A 23,715-nucleotide genomic window follows, 5' to 3' on the forward strand; every position below is an offset into this window, starting at 1 on the left:
AGACGACTGGGCCGCATGTACCCCCAAATGAAAATCAGTCATGACACCGGGTGTTTTATCTATATTTAGATATATCACATTCAGCTGATGTCATACAAATATGAATGGATCACTGAATATCAGCCATGACACCAGGTGTTTATCTATATTTAGATATATCAGATTCAGCTGAAAAGTCGGATGTGAAGAATAAATATATGCGACAAAACCTTTTCCATAATCCTAAGACAGCTGCCACCGTTTCGACACTTCTTTTATATAGTTAATTATATGTATAAGAAAATACAAGCACATTTGTGAAGCTCTTAATGAGTTCTGCCACGGATCAGTAGTGTGACTGGTGTAACCGATCACCAAGTTTGTCACATGAACAAAGGTTTTTATGCATGGCCAAGGCCGCAGCATACAATCATACCGCATGATACCCCTCAAATAGCAATACTATCGTTATGACAATCTTTCCTGTGGGAGCCTAAAAAAAATGAAAGTAGTTGTTTCGCGGAATTGGGTTTTACAACGTCGATTTATTACTGTTGAGCGTGTAGAGAATCTTTCACTCGATGAGGACATGAAACTCAGCTCGGTGTGACGTTACAAAAATACTCATGTTTTGATGGGCGTCCGTTCAGTAGCAAATTTATCAGAGACCGGTAGTCATAGCATAACTAGCTTTAAAACGCATGTGTATTTTATGTAATATGTTTCGTTTTTCACATGAACGAAGCAATACAGAACATTAAAAGGTCTTAATCTTTCCTAATTCGGCGATGTCTGTATATGTTTTGTATGATCGTTTACATTATTTAGTGTTTACCATGACTTAACATGACACAACATGGAAACAACAGCATGTCATGCTATTATGCATCAAATGACTTCAGGTCAGTGATGATATTCAAAATGTAACGGAAACACAAAGTAGACAGTGTGACGAACGTTTGTCAATGCATACGTCAAAGTGGCTATAAACAAACATGCAAGTCAACCGTTCTGATTCAGTATCCGAAAGTAAATTTAATAATTTATTTAATGATATAAATCAGAAAAAACGAAGGACCAGGAAAACAAGTAGAGGAGGTCCTATACTGACAACAAGACGTGTGCATATGTGTTGGCAAGGAGTGGATCATGGCAATGTAGGAGGTGACAAATCGTCACTTCATGTCCTCCAGTGGAATTGGGGGTAAAATCACGAAGGGTTGAGTGAGTGAGTGAGTTAGGTTTAACGCCGCTCTTAACAGTATTCCAGTTATATCGCGGCGTGTCAGCTGAATGTGGGTGGAAAGCCCGAAGTGGTGCAGGTCGTTTACCACTTCGGTGAAACCCACGAGCACGAGTATGGTGCTGATAAACCTAGAAATATAATCGGGGCGAACCGGGATTCGATCCCGAAAAGCATAGGTTTCTGCACAGCGGATTGCGGCGCCTTAGACGACTGGGCCACCCGTGCCCCCAGTCACGAAAGGTGCACTCTAATAGATTAGATAAATACACCACGGTTCAACGTCCGTCCACCTCTCAACGGGGACTATTTTTCGCAAAAACTATATAAGTTGAGAAATGAAATTTTACACACTGAAGTTGCTGGTCACGATTTTAAATATGTTCGAAACTTGTTGTCTTAAATTCAGTGCCATAAATTATGTTTTCCAGAGTCCTTTGCTTCATGTTTTTAGGTTTTGTGTAACCTTTCTTCGATGGGGACACGTTTCCTAATAAACTACATGAAAGTTTGCGTGCTTATAAGAGGTACGTGTCAAGACTGAGCCAAATGTTTATTGCCGTGAAAACATTTTTTCAAAAGCGTCCTGATCCATGTCATGTTACTTAGTTAATACCTGGACTGCACGTTTTTAAGCCATGATCCATTATTGATTTTTCCCAATTTAGTTGTGTAACATGTTTTCCAAGTATAAGCCCAGGGCTTAAAAACTGAAAAGGACAAAAACTTGATAGGAAGAATGATTATCCCATGTGTATAAAACAATACTCACAGATGGAATGAGAGAGCAACACTTAAACATAGATTAGCTTCAAGAACACGTTTCAAAATTGAAATGACACCTGTCAAAAAAGTAATAACAAACCATTATCGCAGTTAAGCTTGCATGTCATTTGCTGTTTACATGTCCCACTGAAAACCCAGGATAGCATCTGCATGAGGGGCCCAGTGTGTCTTGTAAAGGTGGAGACACGTGACAGTGCTGAAGGTGCAGTGTTGGTGACAACTGGCCATACAGAAGGCAACACATGTTGGAGAGTATCCGGTTTGTTTAAAATGCACGTGCAGTTTATGCCATAGGCGGGAAACCTGTTTCGTAATTTTTTTGTCACCGCACGAGCGCCGTCTAAGGTGGCGCGTTCGGGTGAGGTGTTTTTTGGTACCTGTTCTTGGGTAGTAATATACCCAATACCAACTTTCCAATAGTTATCGCTTTTTTTTAGGAAAATTACAAATTGCCAACCTATACTTTCTTTTTCCGCTTAGTTATAAACAATATATAAACGTAGTAATTGTGAAATGAAGAAAGTACCTTTTTTATTTCAAATGTAATAAACACGTGTGGATAAAAGTTTAAAACAATCGAGGCTCTCCGAGTATCTTTTTATAGCAAATATAATCAACACGATTTGATAAAAGTTGATATGTTTGATATCGAGGTCAAGATTTGAGGTCATATTGATATCCCAACATCATTCTTAACGTCACAACGATCTGCACAGCATGGTGAAGGAATTCCATTGCAGCAATACCTCCTAGGAGCATTTTGTCACACATGCGATATCTCCTGGGAGCCTTATCTCACACAAGTGATATCTCCTGTGAGCCTTATCTCACACAAGCGGTATATCTTAGGAGCCTTATCTCACACAAGCGGTATATCTTAGGAGCCTTATCTCACACAAGCGGTATATCTTAGGAGCCTTATCTCACATAAGCGGTATATCTTAGGAGCCTTATCTCACGCAAGCAATATATCTTAGGAGCCTTATCTCACACAAGCGGTATATCTTAGGAGCCTTATCACACACAAGTGATATATCGTAGGAGCCTTATCACACACACGTGATATCTCCTAGAAGCCTTATCTCACACAAGTGATATCTTCTAGGAGGCTTATCTCACACAAGTGATATCTCCTTGGAGGCTTATCTCACACAAGTGATATCTCCTGGGAGCCTTATTTCACACAAGCGATATCTCCTGGGAGCCTTATCTCACACAAGTGATATCTTCTAGGAGGCTTATCTCACACAAGCGATATCTTCTAGGAGGCTTATCTCACACAGGTGATATCTTCTAGGAGGCTTATCTCACACAGGTGATATCTCCTAGGAGCCTTATCTCACACATGTGATATCTCCTAGGAGGCTTATCTCACACAAGCGATATCTTCTAGGAGGCTTATCTCACACAAGTGATATCTCCTAGGAGGCTTATCTCACACAAGCGATATCTTCTAGGAGGCTTATCTCATGCAAGTGATATCTCCTAGGACACACAACAACACAGGAATGTTTACTGTCAAGTTTATCTCAATACGCCTGGGAATTCACCACAACATGTTCTTGTCAGATGATGGACGTATCGACCACAAAGACATGCGTCAGATTATTGGACGTCCCTGCCAAAGACTTCGACCTCACAGAGTTGCAGGAGGTCTCCTCTGTCTCTTTTTGCTGTGGAGGTGAGTCTGAGGAAGCGACCTACAACTGGTTCTGTACATGGGATAGTTTTGGTTTTGCCCAACCCAGCGACCAAGCCTTTATGGAAGTAACACATCCGTGATTGCGCTTCCGTGTTGATAGTAGGATCATCGGAAAACACTTCTAGGTTAAAGTCGTGCAACCGATCACCTGAAACATACATTTCGGTATTTAAATACAATATACCCTGAAAGAAAAGAAACGTAAATGTGATTTAGATGTATATTTTATATACCATATATATAATCAACAGACGGTAATCGATTGTTCAAAATTGGCACACATCATTGTCATTGACCCAGATTCCATATGGCACACATGGAACAGCAGATTTCAAGATGAATGTAATCCGTTCTCAATATATTGTATGGCCACCAGAGTCCGTGAATCTCATTCAGGTTCGGTTTGGTATAAATCTGTAGACCTTGGGGGAAAGGGGAGGACCTCGATGTTGTGATTTCTGAAAAAGGCTGTTGTTAGTCTTGCCATGTAAGGTAGGGCGTTGTCTTGTTGGAAAATGATGTTCGCTTTTTGCATAATGGGAAGGACGTGTGACCAAAGAATCTGACCCGAGTAAAGTTGCCCCGTGTGTCTGATAAAGGGTTCCACAGTATTGTAATGGAGCTTGGTGTCACGTGGTAAAACCTGGCTACAGCTGAAGATGGTTCACCTGTTTGAAGTCGGCCGGTGGCGTTGTTGCGTTGGGCTTCCGTCAGTCGTGGCATGTTTTCGCTGTTTTCCTGCTGTAAGATTGTGCTGGCATACAAATGAAAACCCAAAGTTTGTATAGTCCAACAAAAGATGTTGCACGTACATGTTAGAGTGCTTCGGTGCTGTATATGTAATGTTGTGTATGCAATGCTTTGTGATAATTCATACTTTTGGATCTGGTACTTGAAAATGTTGACTTTATTCAAAGTTTGCCTTCAAATTGTTTCAAATTTGAAAAAAAGCTATGTGATTCTTTTGAATTGTTGGATGTCGTGATATATTCAGCAATCACTCTCCGAACTGCTTGGATCTATAGACCGCCCTTTCTAAGGGAAATCAGATTCGTTTGACGCAGTCACCCACCGAAGAATCTTCTTAAACTTGGAGACTTTATACTTGTTTATTTTTTTTATGACAAGGATAAACCCGAAGTGAAGAAGTTTATTAAAACTTCTTTGACAACCACGGATTTAGTCAACATGTCACTGCTCCTAAAACTAGAAATGGACATATCATTGACCTGGATTTGTCAGTTCAGGACCAGCAAATGTCAGATCACTCTACGATCATGTTTATGCTTTCCCTTCCCTTGCTGGTACCCCCACTGAACACGTGGAAGTTACCTGCCATAATCTGAAGAAAATTGACGAAGATTTATTCAAAGATGGTCTTCGTAACTCTGTGCAATGCAGAGTGTCGGTGGAGGAAGTCTCACATTTATAGGTCAACCGACAGATTTATAACAAAACTAGGAATGCAGCCACCTGCCCAATGCGAAAGTCAAAGAGCGAATACTGTGCGTTACAAATCTCAGAGTGCAAATGACTTTGTTCATGCACTCTTGGACAAAAAGAAGGACATTGTGCAACCGTCTTCATACGGTAAAGATCTTGGAGCTAGTTTTAACGCCTACTTTATGGAAAAGATTGCGAAGATTCGTCAAGTTCTACTAGATGATACAACTAGCCAAGACTCTACTCGTTCTACTCTGTTTAGTGGAGTCAGATTGGATACGACGTTTGAAGAGTACTCTGAGCAAGCCGTCCACAACCTTGTAAAGGACAGCAAGCCCACTACATGTGATCTTGATCCAATACGTACGTACAACGATCCTATTGATGTACATAGAAGTACTGCTCAAACACAGGACCCGTTCCGCTGGCTCTGAAGGAATGGGCAGTGAAGCCTATCATTAAGAAGCAAAATCTGGTTACTTCAAAATTCAGTAACTATCAGCTTGTGTCTAACTTACCATTTCTCTCTAAACTAGTTGAGGGAGTCATTAAGATTAGACTGACATCTATCTCATCTGTCACTTCATTCCCTAATAGACAAATTGCAGTAGGTTTCAGTCAGTTACCATCGGAGTAACCGCCCGAACAACGCTTACGTTTGGTACTCAAAAAGGATCCGTACTTGGTCCCATTTTGTTTTCCGTCTATACCTCTGAACTCATCTCATCTACGGGCATTGGTCATCATTTACATGCTGACGACACTTCCCCCCAAATGCTCCCCATCCTGATTCCCGAACTGCCATCCTACACGTGGAGGACTGCACCCATGAAATCAAATCTCGGATGACTAACAATAATATGCTAAAACTCAATCCTGGCAAGGCTGACGCCATCGCTGTTGTAACATCGGTAAATGTTGGACAATCTCAAATAAAGTTATCTGACGCTGTAAAAAACCGTGGCGTTATCCCACTCATCTTAAGACAAAATATCTTAAGATCTGCAGAATATGCCATTTCCAGCTTAGAAATATCGAAGCAATCGGACACCTTCTTTCTACTGATGCTACGCATATGCTTGCCATAAGCCTTGTGCTCACAAGACTCGATCATTGCAATAGTCTACTCTGTAACATCTCCAAGCAGCAGATTACATGCACGCATTCAGAAACACTAGCAATTTTCCAGTCCCTGTCAAAACATTCCTGTCAAATCTAAAATCAACACCAACTGCCACATCTATTTGTCTTGTATCTATGACCTCGAATCGCCATAGTTTTCCCCCTATGTAATGTAGCGCTATGAGCATTCACCCAGTGTATGAAGTTAAACATTTAACAAAAGTAATTATTTTTATGTATAGATTAAAATATAAAATGCATCGAAGAGGGTTTGGGTGATCCTGGCACAGTCAGGCTGGTTAGGCTCATTATCAGCTCAGGGCCCTTGCCACCTCTACATGCAACCTAGACAGCGAATGGGACTTCTCCCAGGAAGCGCTGCCTAGTCAAACCCACACAGAGAAAGTGAAGACTCCCATATGAACACTGCAGCCTTCTGCATTACCCAGATGGTCAGAAGGGCTGTATTCCTGGTAGCAAACCTGGGAATTCTCTCCCAATGTCAGTCAAGTGATTGGGAGGTACCAAACCTAAGGCACCGAGAGCAATAGAGAGTCGGACAATTGGGTACTTTGGATGCAAGCATGACATTTCGAAAGCGAGGTCCGCATATTTGGCATGATTTTTCCCAATCATGTCAATCACAATAGTGTCAAAAAGGACAGAAAATTAAATGATATAAATGATTTCATGGGATGTATCAAAACGGGTCTGATGCCCTGGAAAGGTCTGAAGCTGTATACGAGCCTATTTCAAAGAATTTTGTATTCATCATTTTCCATGACGCCCTGTACATATTCCCGGTCGTACCATGGATGGACCTCTGTGTCAAAACCACAAGCATAGCGAAGACGGTAATAAAATGATTGAGCTACACCATTATGTCGCTTAAGATACTGTGTTTGTGCCAAAGCGGGGCGTCCAATGGCAATGTGATGGACAGTGTCATTAAATTCATTGCATAATCTACATTTCATATTAACATTGTGATGTAAAATCACATATTTACGGTTTCGAGTGCAATGTTTTCCTTTTCGAACAGTCTGAAGCTAATGTATTTTTTCAAGAATTTTCAGGGATAATTTTTGGGGGTGAGGATAAAAACCCTGTCCCTCACTAGAAAAGTCCATCTGTAGATTGAATATCCTTGTAAGATCGGATATCTTTAGTCAGTTAGCCATTCTGTCCGGTAGCTCATACACCTACCACTGAAATCCAGCCTTGTTGATACTTTGACGTTGGTGATGCTGTATGTGTTTTCTAAGTCCACTTGCCACCAAGGTATCTGGTCGGCAGAAGTCGACGCGAAACAGCTACCACTCTTCCAGTCGAGATATGGACTACCGTCCACGAGATTCTCATGATGGGAACCAGGGAAGGTGCTGCTACTCTTTGTAGGCTTATTTAAGGCCAGATTAGTGTGGGCTGTAAGAGGAAACATGGTTAATCAAAAGCAACAACACCCTTCCCTTCTCGTAAGAAAAATACTGAACCGCAAAAGAAACGTCACCCAAAGTAAAATTGCATGAAAAGTTGTCATTTAAATATCTGGGTAAGTTTTGTTAAGTTTCTTAACTTTAACATTACCTTGTCCGGAAAAATGAAATTTGATGATAAAAAAACAAAGCCGATGACAATAAAAACGATCGCCCAAACGTATCACTGCAACGGTCATGATAACCCGCTGCACGTGAGTTCGATGATTGACGTCAGGATCGTCAGATTGTGTGACAGCATCTTCGTGCGTCGATGATTGACGAGCTGACACCTCCACTGTCACAGGCCACACCGAGGACCCATTCTGAAACCACCGACCAAGGCCGACAACTGCAGCTGAACCGCATCAGGCGTCCCTCAGAGTGTGGGCTCAAGTGCCTATGGTCTTCATCAACCGCTTCATCCATTCCATGTATCGACGTTGCACTGCAGTCTTCAATGCACATGGCGGACACACGAAATACTGACTTATGATGCCATTTTCTCAGAGACTAGTTTTGTGTTTCACTTTAAGAACATTTGACACTTTAATTTCAACCTTGATGATCAGTTTTGCCAACATCATCTTTTCAATATGTCCCAAAGTATGTTTACAGTGTTTGGACAAATACGGTTTCTCATATATCTATCCATTGTGACGTTTCCTTTGCGGTTCAGTATATATGCTAAAACAGAGTCGATTGTACTTTAATACTATAGAATAGTGATGATACCAGATATTTGCCAAATCCTTCATAAATACAGAATTGGAACTCTACCAAGACATTGAAGAATGCCTGGTTTTGATCGGTTAAAAAGATGTATCTTGTTTCCTACTGATACAAAGTGGAACAACATTGCAACAGGTTGCGATGAAATCAAATATATTTCTATGGAGGGATATTTCATCAATTCTTTTTTAATAACAATGTAACCATTATTTTGAGCTAGTTAAGAATACACATAAATGATCTTGAACTTGAGTACTATTTGATACATTTATCCTAGTATACTAGTATCCTGCTGGAAGTTACTCAGTATTCGACATGGAGGTTCCAAGAAATGGATAAAAGATGTGACCTACCGCGTTTCTCTTCAGAAGCTTTCTTCATGACATCCTCAATGTGGTCAGTCCTGAGGTTAACAGACTCTACAAGTTGTTGCATCTCGTGTTGCTGCCTCCTTACTGCAACACGAATATACAGACTGAGCTCTGAAGGAGAAACTAGGTTGTCGCTTGATGTGTTCGTTCAATGATGTATTCATCCGACAGAAATAACATTGATTCTAATATCAACTGTAGCTGTAACTACTGTCACTTGGTCGAAATGTTACGTGGTTCCTAGACTAAGATCAGAAAGGAATGACCTAATAATTATAACATTTAACTTTATTTGACGAACAGCATCAATATCCTCATCAAGTCAATACCAGATTACCCCCATCTTCCCGAGGCAAGAGAGGTAACTGGCTATAGAAATTTCTACATTTGCCGAACTAGGTTGGTATTATGGAGTTATTGTTAAGCTGGATTAACGAGTCTATGCATAGTCCAATCAAAATCGCGTAAAGAAATCGACATCCGGTTCGCAAACTGCCGTGAAGATTTCGGTTGATTGCAGGATTTGCAAAGCATGTGTACCGCCAACTCGGCATCAACAGATATTTTCAAAATCTCTTTCAAGTTTTAAATCATGGTGCACACGTGATTTGATGCAGTTTGCGAAGTAAGACTCGTCATATCACAATACAGATCTTGATTATCGATCACATCGCCTGACTGGGGGCCGCAATCAGCAGCAGAGTGTCGACAGATGTCGGGCAAGTGGTATGATGGAATAAATAGCTATATTACACGATCCCTTGATTCTATAAAACGTGATCCCAAACAATATGTAGGCAATGAGTTTTGGAACATGTTTAAGGTTGTTAAGTTCGTCAATCCCATATCTCCCGAAGGACATAAATTACTTTCTACACAACATGGGCTTGAGAAACATGCGAAAGAGCAAGCACACCCTGCTCAGATAGCATTTGTAGCCCGATTGAATTTGTTTGGTTATTTAAGAATGTAATAACATCTCAAGGGTTAGTTAATATAAAAAAAACTCTCCACGTTCACATGCCTAAAAACAATGGAAATAATACCAGCATTGGGTAAATCATGAAATCACCTCCAACAAGTATAGCTAGTTTTCTCATTTACCAAATGTGATATTGAGAAGAGGTGCTATTGTTAATAATTGGTTCTACTACCAGTGCTTGTAAAGTTGTTCAAGGACGAACTGAGACTTTCCATTTTCTGGCCTAGTTTTGCTTGCTCTTTCTGCGTAGCCTCCATCTTCTCATCCACGGCCCTGTCTGAAAACAGTAACAAGCACACTACACCCAATGGGACAGTTTTGTTATGAAGTTATTTTTTCAATTTCATTTCAGCTTTGGACATGGAGAACTGGAATCCTTGCATATGATACATTCTCAAATGCCAGAATGTGTTATAGCTGTCAGTATACATCTTTATCAAAATTGTCGATACGTGTCTATGTATGAATGACCTCATAAAGCCATCAATATTCTTTTCGAAATTATCTGCTATAGCTAGCATGAAAGACATGTGTTACAACAGATGATCCTTCAACGTTTGAATGATAATACACTAAATGTGCTCCGTTTACATCATTATTCCACAGGCTTTCTGCCTTTAGCAATCTGTAAAATGTGGTAAATGTTTGTTGTTGTTTGTCTTTGTACCTTCACATATTGGAGCATCACAGTGCTATGTGTACATTTTTGTTACATATCAAGGGTGAGATGACAAAAAGATTCAAATAGTTGGTTTCATTTCAGTCGAATTGTAAATTAATTTGTTAATGGCGTTTTAACTTTACGTTTAGTTGACACGCCACTGACATCTAGTATTTAATTCGCCATTAATTCCAGGATGAAACACCTACTTTTATCTTCTCTGTCCTTCTCAAGTTCGTGAACATGCTTCGTCAAGTTGGAAACAGACGAGTTCATCGTGGCCATGTCAGATTCCAGTGTCTCTGAGGACAAAGTTACACACTGTACATCTCAGCATCATTTGGCCCTAAAGGTTTTTATGTTCCTTTTTCTTGCCTTGTTAACAGGGTCTATCAACTGTAATGTAAACTGTTGCAGTTCCAGGATCAATTAGACAAAAACTTTTTGATACATCAAATAAGTCATAATACAAGACGCTATTTAGAAATGACTTCCACAATTAGGCGTAATTAATCTAGACGCAATAATTACCTTGCTTGCTCCCACTTGGCCAAGACAAACTGGTCTGTCTGTTTGGAGATGGGAACCTAAACCTTTCAACTATTTTGGGTATTTCAAAGGCAGACGCCCCAGCAGTGACCAAGATGAGGCAGAGCAATATCAATGTCTTCTCCATGTCTGTAAGAATCAACGAAAATAGAAAAGGTACCACCCGTGTATTTATACATTTACTTTCACATAACGTGTACATACAGCATCTCTATATTGAAAAAAAAATGTCTTTCATCTGTGTCGTAGCTATAGATAGGATCTGAAGCTGACTTTGAGGTATTTCCAAATATTGTACTGATGAGGTGGTGTTTGTTCCTATTTACATCAAACACGTCCACATTGTTCAAAGTCTGTGCTGATGGATTACACCAGGCCACAACAGCCTTTGTGTATGTATTTCTGTAAGTATTCTCCCAAGGACTTTCAAGGAAATGTATTTGAAAATAAAAGCAAAAAAACAAAACAAACCATTTCCATAATCACAAACCAACTCTGTCACAAACAGAGTCCACTGTACTGTTATAAATAAGTCCATGTATATCGCCTGATTCATGCCCATTAATGACACAGATAGACAGCGTCTAAGCCAGGCAGAGGAATGTGTATTTGGATAAATCTTGACTTGCAAATGGAATTCAGTTGTTCATGTCTTACAGATTGCAATGTCATCTAAAACAGTGTGTTTTATTCAATCAATCTTTTTATTTCAAGTACTGAAAAGGCCATAGGCCTATAGTACATATATACATACAGTAGCAATGGGTGCAATAGGAATTACTTATATCGTAACAAAATATCACATCTATAATGCAGAGGATCTGATGTTCATTGCATGATATATATACATTGAAAGATATTTTGTGACTGTTTCATTTTGGGATGACATGAGGATATAAAATTTGTCTATTCTAGGATTCAGATAAAAATAGTTATGTATGTATTCTTTTCTGATATTTGCATACAATGGACAGACTAGCAAAAAATGGTATTCATCTTCTATCTCTTTGCAAGTACAATATTTACACAATCTGTTTTCCCTTGGTATCGCTAAATGTCTACCTTTTTCTATTAGAAGGTCATGAGAACCACATCTGAAACGGGATAGTGCTGTTCGGAATTTCTTAACATTTATATCCAAAAGATATTTTTCGGTCAGAATGAATGATTTAAAACAGGTGTAATGCTTTAACTTATTATGTAAGTTTAGTGAAGAGTACCACTTTTGAAAATACATATCTTTTAGCCTTTGTCTTAAATTATATATGAAACGATCTGGTACTGTTACATGTTGCTCTCTCCAAATGTACTCATACCCGCAAGATTGGAGTATCTTTTTGACACCCGAGGCCCAGTTATTTTTACCTCTGCTATCGTAAAGAATCATCATGTTATAGCATTTCTTTGGGAATCTGGTATTTGGCATTGTGTTTTATTCCATTGAAAGACATTGTAAAACTGGTAACTGTCATTTAAGACCTGAATATTCTGTTGTTGAACTGTTTACTCTGAGGTATTAACAAAACATCTGCTTACTTTCCCAACTACTCCCGTGTAAAACATGTTTGCAACATTATTTAGTCATGTCTAAAACGTAGTCTTTAATGTGTATGAGTCTGTACTCTGAGTCTGTGATCTCAATGTTTCAATGACACTGATAACATCAATATTTGAGCTTTACCTAACTGACACACAGGAAGTGGTTGAGTAACACAAATGGGGACAAATATCACTATTTGTTTTTATGGCCTGTATTTGATAAAACAAGACCAAAATATTGCAAATATTTTCATGAAACCATAGTTCTGTTTTCTTGGAACACCTCACTTAAAATCGTGGTACTGGTCATACATAATGACTGAGGTGCTCTTTTGAACAGCATATAACATCTAAATTTGAGACGAATATGCCATTGGCATTCTTTCAATTTTGATAACTTTCGTATAATAGTACAATCGACTCTTTGGGAGAATACTTTCAGAAATACATACACAAAGGCTGTAGCCTGGTGTAATCCATCAGCGTGTCAACCATCCACATACGTTCTTTGTAACTATGCCCACAACACACTCTTTGAACAATGTGGACGTGTTTGATGTAAATAGGAACAAACACCACCTCATCAGTACAATATTTGGAAATACCTCAATGTCACCTTCACATCATATTTGTAGTTCAGACACAGATGAAAGACATGTTTTTTTAACAATAAAGATGCTGTATGTACACGTTTTGTGAAAGGAAATGTATAAATATATGGGCACTATTTCCATTTTCGTCTATTTCTATCTTACAGTGAATGTGAGTGAGTTGGGTTTAACGCCGCTTTTAACAGTATTCCAGTTATATCACGGTGTGTGAACGTTAACCACTTAGGTGAAACCCACGAGCACGGGTATGGTGCTGACAAACCTAGAAACATATTCGGGGTGAACCGGGATTCGAACCCACAATCATAGGTTTCTGGCGTCCCAAGGGACGCAACTCTGCACAGAGAATCGTTGCGCCTTAGACGACTGTGCCCTTTCTATCTTACAGACATGGAGAAGACATTGATATTGCTCTGCCTGCTCTTGGTAACTGCTGGGGCATCTGCCTTTGATTACCCAAAGTATCTGACATGTTTAAGTAGATGGAGACTAATATTTACTAATACTAATACTACTACGGAGCAAGCAAGGTAATTAATGTGTTTTAGTTCATCTAAATTGATTTCGCCTTACTGTGGAAGTCATTTCTAAAAATACTTTCATGTATTATGAATAACAAAGTAGAAATATTTGATTATCAAGAAGTTTTTGTCTACTTGTTCCTGGAACTGCAACAGTTTACATTACAGTTGATAGACCCTGTTAACAAGGCAAGAAATAGGAACATAAAAACCTTCAGGGCCACATGTTGCTGAGATGTACAGAGTGTAACTTTGTCCTCAGATTCTGTTTCCAACTTGATGAAGCATGTTCACGAACTTGAGAAGGACAGAGAAGATAAAAGTAGGTGTTTCATCCTGGAACTAATGGCGAATTAAATACTAATGTCAGTGGCGTGTCAACTAAACGTAAAGTTAAAACGCCATTAACAAATTAATTTACAATTCGACTGAAATGAAACCAACTATTTGAATCTTTTTGTCATCTCACCCTTGACATGTAACAAAAATGTACATATAGCACTGTGATGCTCCAATATGTGAAGGTACAAAGACAAACAACAACAAACATTTACCACATTTTACAGATTGTTGAAGACAGAAAGCCTGTGGAATAATTATGTAAGCAAATGACATTTAGTGTATTATCATTCAAACGTTGAAGGATCATCTGTTGTAACACATGTCTTTCATGCTAGCTATAGCAGATAATTTCGATAAGAATATTGATGGCTTTTTGAACTCATGCCTACACAGACACGTATTGACAGGGGGCCATCTCTGGCACAATGCTGAACAGGTCCAATGTCAGTCACTGACCTCTGACACCTCGACACTTGCTAAATGTATTTGACCATATTTGGTAGTCGATAGCCACTCGTATAGCATGCTGGATTGTCAGCCATATAAACCAATGATAACTAATATTGATTAGAGAAGGATCTCCCAAATCCCACGACGATGACTAATATTGATTAGTGAGTGAGTGAGTGAGTTAGGTTTAACGCCGCTTTTAACAGTATTCCAGTTATATCACGGCGTGTCAGCTTAATGTGGGAGGAAAGCCCGAAGTGATGCAGGTCTCAGACGTTTACCACTTCGGTGAAACCCAAGAGCACGGGTATGGTGCTGACAAACCTAGGAATGTAATTGGGGCGAACCGGGATTCGAACTCACAATCATAGGTTTCTGGCGTGCCCAAGGGACGCAACTCTGCACAGCGAATCGCGGCGCCTTAGACGACTGGGCCACCCGTGCCCCGCAATATTGATTAGAGTAGGAGTTCCTAATGTTAAGTTCGACATGATATTGATGGATGGTGACCACATGTTACCGAACCAAACAAGAACCAATTAAAGTTAAGCACTGAAAATCCAAGATAGCCACTAAGTTTCATTTAAAAGGCTTAATACCTATGCAGACTGTGTTTAGTATTTCTATTGATGCTTTCTATGATTCTGATAATTCTACGATGTGATGCTCCTTGATATTCAGGCATCTCATTACAGTAGCCATGACTCTTTCAAATGATTCAATTAATACGTGTAGGTGTATCTCTACCATGACAGTATTGATTTGTAGTACACTGCGGACGAGTAAAATATTCTACACCAGGCTAAGTATCAGGCTTAACTAAAACAAGAAGATATTACAATCGTTGAGTTTCTGAACATGAAATAGGCAAAAAGGCAGTCATGGATACTTCCAGCTCCACACGTGTCAGTACACTGTCAGATTGCAGTTCCTGTAAAGACAATATGGTTGATGTTAAAGTCACACTGTCAGATTGCAGTTCCTGTAAAGACAATATGGTTGATGTTAAAGTCACACTGTCAGATTGCAGTTCCTGTAAAGACAATATGGTTGATGTTAAAGTCACACTGTCAGATTGCAGTTCCTGTAAAGACAATATGGTTGATGTTAAAGTCACACTGTCAGATTGCAGTTCCTGTAAAGACAATATGGTTGATGTTAAAGTCACACTGTCAGATTGCAGTTCCTGTAAAGACAATATGGTTGATGTTAAAGTCACACTGTCAGATTGCAGTTCCTGTAAACACAATATGGTTGATGTTAAAGTCACTCTGTTAGATGGCAGTTACTGTAAATGTAACCGATTTTAGTGTGGAGGCAACATCAAAAGTCCAAGACACTGGTTACGGGGTGAGAACGTTTTATTCCCGGTCAATTAAACACCCCCCGGTGTATGGCACTAGGGTGCACACGACGTTCACCAAGCTCCGCCAAGCCAGGTATACCAAGCGTACCTGTGAGGTATTTGCATTTGTTTATGACTCCATGGCATAACAATCCTGATGGTGCAAAGAGTGACTGTGAAGTGCAGCTTTGAATTAGGAAAGAGGGCAAGAGTTTGAATGATCCAATCGGTGTTCATGAAATCAGGCCACGTAATAATGTGGTAGCCCTACCTATCTACCCTTAATCAGTTTAGAATGAAACTAACTATAGAGCTAATAATAGACTCAACCTTCTGTGTCCTTATAATTATAGCCTGTATCAAAAATGACCAAACCTGTTGATAGAAAAAATACATTCATTAGTTAAAATCGGAAATAATACACCTGCAATTCATAATGCAATTGTCATTATACAAATATCAATGCAACACTTAAATGACTTAAAACTAATATTTACATAACTATATAATACAATAATATGTATCTGCCACATAAACACAATATGGTTGATGTTAAAGTCACACTGTCAGATGGCAGTTACTGTAAACACAATATGGTTGATGTTAAAGTTACTCTGTCAGATTGCAGTTACTGTAAACACAATATGGTTGATGTTAAAGTCGTCCATGCAGGAAGCAAAGGCACTGTAAGTCCCCATGGTCCCTGGTGTGGTGATCTCCCTTTAGTTACTGACGATCTCTAGCCCATTTTTATATTGTGTTGTTCCTTACTACTTAATGCTTTTAACTGTTCTGCAACTAGTTTTAAATCTTATCTGTGATATTCTAGTTCTCATACTGTCCTTTGATGACAGATTTTTATAAAGTTTAAATATTTGTATATTTCATGTCTAATTTCTCGTCACGATATGGCTGAAATATTGCCGATGTGACGTAAAGCAGTACCTCACTCACTCACTCACACTGATGTTAAAGTCACTCTGTCAGATTGCAGTTACTGTAAACACAATATGGTTGATGTTAAAGTCACTCTGTCAGATGGCAGTTACTGTAAACACAATATGGTTGATGTTAAAGTCACACTGTCAGATTGCAGTTACTGTAAACACAATATGGTTGATGTTAAAGTCACTCTGTCAGATTGCAGTTACCGTAAACACAATATTGTTGATGTTAAAGTCACACTGTCAGATGGCAGTTACTGTAAACACAATATGGTTGATGTTAAAGTCACTCTGTCAGATTGCAGTTACTGTAAACACAATATGGTTGATGTTAAAGTCACACTGTCAGATTGCAGTTACTGTAAACACAATATGGTTGATGTTAAAGTCACACTGTCAGATTGCAGTTACTGTAAACACAATATGGTTGATGTTAAAGTCACTCTGTCAGATTGCAGTTACTGTAAACACAATATTGTTGATGTTAAAGTCACACTGTCAGATTGCAGTTACTGTAAACACAATATTGTTGATGTTAAAGTCACACTGTCAGATTGCAGTTACTGTAAACACAATATGGTTGATGTTAAAGTCACTCTGTCAGATTGCAGTTACTGTAAACACAATATGGTTGATGTTAAAGTCACTCTGTCAGATTGCAGTTACTGTAAACACAATATTGTTGATGTTAAAGTCACACTGTCAGATTGCAGTTACTGTAAACACAATATTGTTGATGTTAAAGTCACACTGTCAGATTGCAGTTACTGTAAACACAATATTGTTGATGTTAAAGTCACTCTGTTAGATGGCAGTTACTGTAAACACAATATGGTTGATGTTAAAGTCACTCTGTCAGATGGCAGTTACTGTAAACACAATATGGTTGATGTTAAAGTTACTCTGTCAGATTGCAGTTCCTGTAAACACAATATGGTTGATGTTAAAGTCACTCTGTCAGATTGCAGTTCCTGTAAACACAATATGGTTGATGTTAAAGTCACTCTGTCAGATTGCAGTTCCTGTAAACACAATATGGTTGATGTTAAAGTTACTCTGTCAGATGGCAGTTACTGTAAACATAATATGGTTGATGTTTAAGTCACTCTGATTAGAAGGAAATGGAATTATTACAACTGCGTGTCTGCAAAAACACGCCTGTAGACAGCATCTTGAAGAGTTCGACAGAAGTTGTTTTTGTTCGTCAGTGTATATCCTCATAGTTCTGATGGATCACCTGACTGTTCACTTTACTAGTAACATATGTGCCTCAATGTGGATAATGGCTTAATAATTCATATGGTGGAACTCAGATTCGACTATATCAGCGTCTCAAATTGACCTGGGATTGGCTATCAGATTACAACTTCAACAAATATGGAATGAAATTCAAGGTCACAAGATAGGCGTGAAATGGTCAACATGCTTATTTCCAATTCCCTTCAGTTGTGATAGCTCAACTGGTTAAGGAGGTATAACATATGGTTTATAATACGTCCACAAATTGTCTATTGCATATAACAACAGTATTATACAATGTTGAATAACTGTAATGGTTAAGATGTTTATTTGTATTTCCTGGTTTTGAATGTTATGGTTCATTTTTTATCATGTGCCCATTTTATATCAACTTAATACGAAGGGAGATAATCGCAGATTGATGTGGTCAAATCACCATGTTTGAGCAACTTGCATGGGGAAGTCATGAGAGGAATGTTTGACAGGTCATAAAGTAATGGTAAGGCATATTTATTCACTTATTTGACAATTCATATAAAAGGAATTTGTAAATGCATCTTCTTAATTGCTACCATACACAGTAACTTAATTCTTTATAATTTAGGTTTTATGGCGGATTTAGACTTGGTTTATGGAAATATGACCTAGACCTCAACTTTTCTTCATGAGTGAGTCAGTCAGTTTCACGCCGCTTTTAACAGCATTCCAGTTATATCGCGGTGAGTCAGCTTAATGTGGGAGGAAAGCCCGAAGTGACGTTTACCACTTCGGTGAAACCCACAAGCACCAATATGGTGCTGACAAACCTAGGAACATAATCGGGGCGAACCGGAATTCGAACCCACAATGTTCATAAGTATTCTCATGGCTTAAAGTTGTTATGAAAGGTATATGAAATATCAAGCTTCCTGTTTTTTTAGTGCAGTTAAGGTATTGTTTATGCTCATCGTATTGGACTAGTATGTGCTTTGTGTAATTTCCAAGTGTGTGCTGTAATTAACATTATTGTCAAATATACATGCCTTTGTGAAGTAAACAAGCCCAACCTAATATAATATTGCTTTATTATGAAGTAAAAGGGTTAACTTAAGGAACTTAAAAGCCATATACCCACTGAAATTCTTTCTATTTGTTACAATCAGTCAATGTTTCTACATCACAAGAATAAGAAAAGGATAAAGAATCAAGAATCAAGTTTGGATTCCGTCACGTCATTCCAAAATAGCCTGGAATTAGTTGGGAAGTCAAACATGAAGACAGGCCAAATTCAATAGTCATCTAAGTTATGCAAATAGGTTCGAGGTAATACTTGAATAAAAAGGTATACTGACAGCTATAACACATTCTGTCATTTGATAATGTATCATATGCAAGGATTCCAGTTCCCCATGTCCAGACCTGAAATGAAATTGAATAATAACTTCACAACAAAACTGTCCCAACTGCTGTACTGTGCTTGTTACTGTTTTCAGACAGGGCCGTGGATGAGAAGATGGAGGCTACGCAGAAAGAGCAAGCAAAACTAGGCCAGAAAATGGAAAGTCTCAGTTCGTCCTTGAACAACTTTACAAGCACTGGTAGTAGAACCAATTATTAACAATAGCACCTCTTCTCAATATCACATCTGGTAAATGAGAAAACTAGCTATACTTGTTGGAGGTGATTTCATGATTTACCCAACGCTGGTATTATTTCCATTGTTTTAGGCATGTGAACGTGGAGAGGTTTTTTTCATATATTAACTAACCCTTGAGATGTTATTACATTCTTAAATAACCAAACAAATTCAATCGGGCTACAAATGCTATCAGAGCAGGGTGTGCTTGGTCTGTCGCATGTTTCTCAAGCCCATGTTGTGTAGAAAGTAATTTATGTCCTTCGGGAGATATGGGATTGACGAACTTAACAACCTTAAACATGTTCCAAAACTCATTGCCTACATATTGTTTGGGATTACGTTTTATAGAATCAAGAGATCGTGTAATATAGCTATTTATTCCATCATACCACTTGCCCGACATCTGTCGACACTCTGCTGCTGATCTGGTTCAAATCACGTGAGCACCATGATGAAAAACTTGAAAAGATTTTGAAAATATCTGTTGATGCCGAGTTTTGTATCCAACATTCAATTAGTACGTTTTGCAGGCTAATAACATCAGATATCAATAATTTTGTTGCTTTAAAGTAGCAAAACAATTGGTCTCTGCTGACAGAAATATAAATTTGATATGTACGTATATCCCACCGTTGGGTTCGCTATACTATCACGATCGTAACTCTAAATGTAACATTGAACTGCTTGATCAGATCTTATTAGAAAACCTTTCAGAATTTACTGATTCTTACACAGTTATTTGTGGTGATATGAATGCACGTACAGGTGAACAAAACAAAACACTTGCTAACTTTGATGATGCTTTTGATAAACACAACATTCCATTTAGTGAGGAGGAAGATCTACCTGTTGATGATCGTAAATCCCAAGACAGTGTGATAAACAGATTTGGGCAGATATTGTTAGACATGTGTTATTTATTCCAGCTATTTATTGTTAACGGCGGGGTATATGTAGACGCAGAAGGGGAATATACGTATTGTGGTCACCAGGGATGTAGCGTAAATGATTACTTTATCTGTTCTCCGGATGTGTTCCAATACATTGACATGTTCAACATTAGAGATCGTATTGAGTCCGATCATTTACCAGTAGAATTAACATGTAAATTACCAAACGTGAACAACCAAAATGATATGCCAACATCTGGTTGCTTTAAAGAAAAGATTATTTGGAATGAATCTCTTTATGAAACGTTTTTGAACAGCCTGCAGCAGACGATGCTCTCTTGTAATCAACTACTTTTGAGTAAACTGGATTTTAACATTGATGGGGCTATAGATGATTTCGTCCATGTTATCTTAGATTCTGCAGATTGTATGAGGAAAAGAACTAGAATTATGCGTTATCAACATACCAAGGCCCCATTAAGTGACGAATGTAAGATTGCTAGACGGGATGCTCGAAAAGCATTGAGAACATTTAGACGTAGACGTACTGTTTCTAATAGAAACATCTACTGCAAAAAGAGAAATCACTATAAATCCTGCTGTAGGTAAAATAGATCTTACTTGTGTAAACTTAGGCTAAAAAACTGAGTGATACTATCTATTCTCCCTCTAAGTTCTGGAAACAAATACGTTCATTAAAAAAGCAGAAAAGTTAGTATCTCACAGGCTTATTGGCTTATATCCTTCATGAAAGTTTTTTTTCAAATGACACTGTTTTTAACACTGACAGTAATGTGTTTGACGATATAATTGATGTTTCCTCTTCGTGTTATAATGATCTAAAAGTGGAAAAGCTGCTGGTCCTGACCAAATTGTGGTTGAAATGATAAAATGTTCCAAATGTTCTTCAAAAATGTTTCAATACGATGTTTGACAGTGCTATATTCCCCAGAAGCGGGTCTTGTTCGGTAATTATTCTAATACACAAGAAAGGAGAGTTTAACAACCCAGACAGTTATAGGGGAATATCCTTAATAAGTATTCTTGGAAAGATTTTTACATCAGTACTTAATTCCAGGATTACGAATTTACGAATTGGGCTAACATGCGAGATAAGATTCCCGAAACTCAAGCTGGTTTTAGAAAAAAGTACTCAACTTCAGATCATATATTCACATTATATGCAATAATCCAAAAATGTCTATCACGACGTAAACACAAAGTGTATGTAGCCTTTGTCGATTTTGAAAAAGCTTTTGACTCAGTTGATCGTTATAAACCATGGCACTGTTTAAGAACTACTGGCCTTTAGGGGAAAATGTACTCTATGTTAAAAGTTATGTATTCAAATATCAAATCATGTTTACGATGTGGTGACGATGTAACCGATGTCTTTGACTGTCCTGTTGGCTTACGACAAGGATGTATCTTGAGCCCGAGATTGTTCTCTTTTTTTATTAATGAATTATATTACGAAATTATGGCTAACGGTAAACATGGTATTCAAATGTTCCCAAATGTTATAGAAATGTTGATGCTTCTTTTTGCCGATGATGTCGTTTTAGTATCATATTCAGTTGTTGGACTACAATTTTTTTTTATCATTTTAGAATGTTACTCCAACGTGTAGAAACTATGATAAAACAAATATTGTCATTTTCAGAAGAGGGGGTCAGGTGTCATTGAATGAAAGATGGTTTTTCGATGGTTAATATGATGTTAATATTTTGAGCCATTATACATATCTTGTAATGTTTACCCATACAATGAACTTCAAGAAAAGTGTCTCGGTCTTAACATCATGTGCAAAGAAGGCCTTAATAAGTGTAATGTCTGTCTCGCAGAAAGAAGGAGCTTTTACACCGAATATACGATTGTCTCGAAAAGCTACATCTTTTAGCCATGTTATCAGTTGGTCCATCAACACCCAATTGTATGATATATGGCGAGTGTGACAGATACCCGTTATACATCAACTCCCGAATTAGATGCTTGAAATATTGGTTTAATATTCTTGGAACGCATGAACGTCGAATCCCCAAACTTGCTTATAATATGCTTGTACATTTAGACGGCATGGGCATCACCGTCGACGTCCATTTATTCAATATTGGCTCGGATTGTTAGATTTCATGATAAATGAAGGAAGACAAATGTCCACTGAGAAGTCGAAGAGGCAGTGCCCATGATGTCATTCAGCTATAGAAAATGAGATTCCTTTTACTTTTGTATCTCCTTATTGTGATCTAAGAAGAAAGTTTATACCAGAACGCTATCTGTCAAATTATCCTGTACCTGCTTTTATTTCTTTCCTTTCTTCAAAAGATGCTGCTGTCATATTAAAACTGGCTACATATGTTAACAATGCAATTTCCCTCAGAAACAAATTGTTAAACATGAGTATATATCCAAATATGTAAACTACTTATTTATAACTCTCTTGTATATGGGCCGGAGGCCTTACATGCAATAAATATCTTTGACTTTGACTTTGAGTAAGAGGACTGAGAAAATACCAAGTGATTGGGCTGTTCTGAGGGTGATATATAGGTCTAATAACTCGTTTTAGTTCAAGGAAATATCCTGCGCCAAGTATGTCGTTGAATAAGTTAGTAAAGGTAACAATCATTTTGTCAAAAGAACTCTTAGTATATTCGTTACTGTTATTATCAACTCTACTTGATTTGTTGGTTTTTAACTGTTCAACTGCAGACACTATTTCTTCCTCTGTAAGTGGACGATCAAGACAACCATTAGCCATTAGTAACTGTACCTTCTGTTGATCATTGTCTGCTTTATGGTGATTGTTTATATCTTTGAAATAATCAATCAGTTTGTCAAGGGGCGGATGTCTCTCATCACGTTTACTCTGCTTGAGCATTTCCCCAAAATACTTGTTATCATTGAGATGCAAAGCATCAAATTTCTTCTGTAACTCCATTATACAAACACCATCTCGTAGGATCTACTGGCTTTCTGAAGTCCTATTTTATTTGCAGTTATCATTTGACGCATGTCTGCGATATCGAACATGCTGTAGATGTTCTTTTTGCTACATAATAGTGTCCACGTGCTACCTGGCACTCACGTCCAAACCAAGTTTTAGATATTTTCTCCTTTTCATAACCCTTTGTACTATACACTTAATGTTCATCACATGTGTCTCTAGCT

General features: G+C 38.2%; 1 protein-coding gene across 1 annotated transcript; it reads right to left on the reverse strand.

Moving 5' to 3' along the window:
* Window positions 1-3,613: 3,613 nt before the first annotated feature.
* Window positions 3,614-11,172, reverse strand: LOC139444744 (uncharacterized). Its single transcript, XM_071225682.1, has 6 exons — window positions 11,028-11,172; window positions 10,706-10,798; window positions 10,008-10,112; window positions 8,836-8,937; window positions 7,482-7,700; window positions 3,614-3,858 (listed from the first exon to the last, which is right to left on the reverse strand). Exons 1-6 carry the CDS (start codon window positions 11,170-11,172, stop codon window positions 3,614-3,616), a joined length of 909 nt encoding a protein of 302 aa, XP_071081783.1.
* Window positions 11,173-23,715: the final 12,543 nt, after the last annotated feature.

This window comes from Haliotis cracherodii, unplaced genomic scaffold, assembly GCF_022045235.1.
Source record: "Haliotis cracherodii isolate W230 unplaced genomic scaffold, xgHalCrac1.p SCAF_10, whole genome shotgun sequence".
Classification (NCBI taxonomy): Eukaryota; Metazoa; Mollusca; class Gastropoda; order Lepetellida; family Haliotidae; genus Haliotis; species Haliotis cracherodii.

Excerpts from the sequence above, each read along its gene's own strand:
- LOC139444744 (XM_071225682.1), bottom strand. The coding sequence starts at position 11,172 with ATGGAGAAGACATTGATATTGCTCTGCCTCATCTTGGTCACTGCTGGG. Across the intron at positions 8,938-10,007 it reads GAACAACTTTACAAGCACTG|TAAGGAGGCAGCAACACGAG; the intron begins GTAGTAGAACCA and ends TTCGTGTTGCAG. Across the intron at positions 7,701-8,835 it reads AGCTTCTGAAGAGAAACGCG|CCCACACTAATCTGGCCTTA; the intron begins GTAGGTCACATC and ends TTCCTCTTACAG.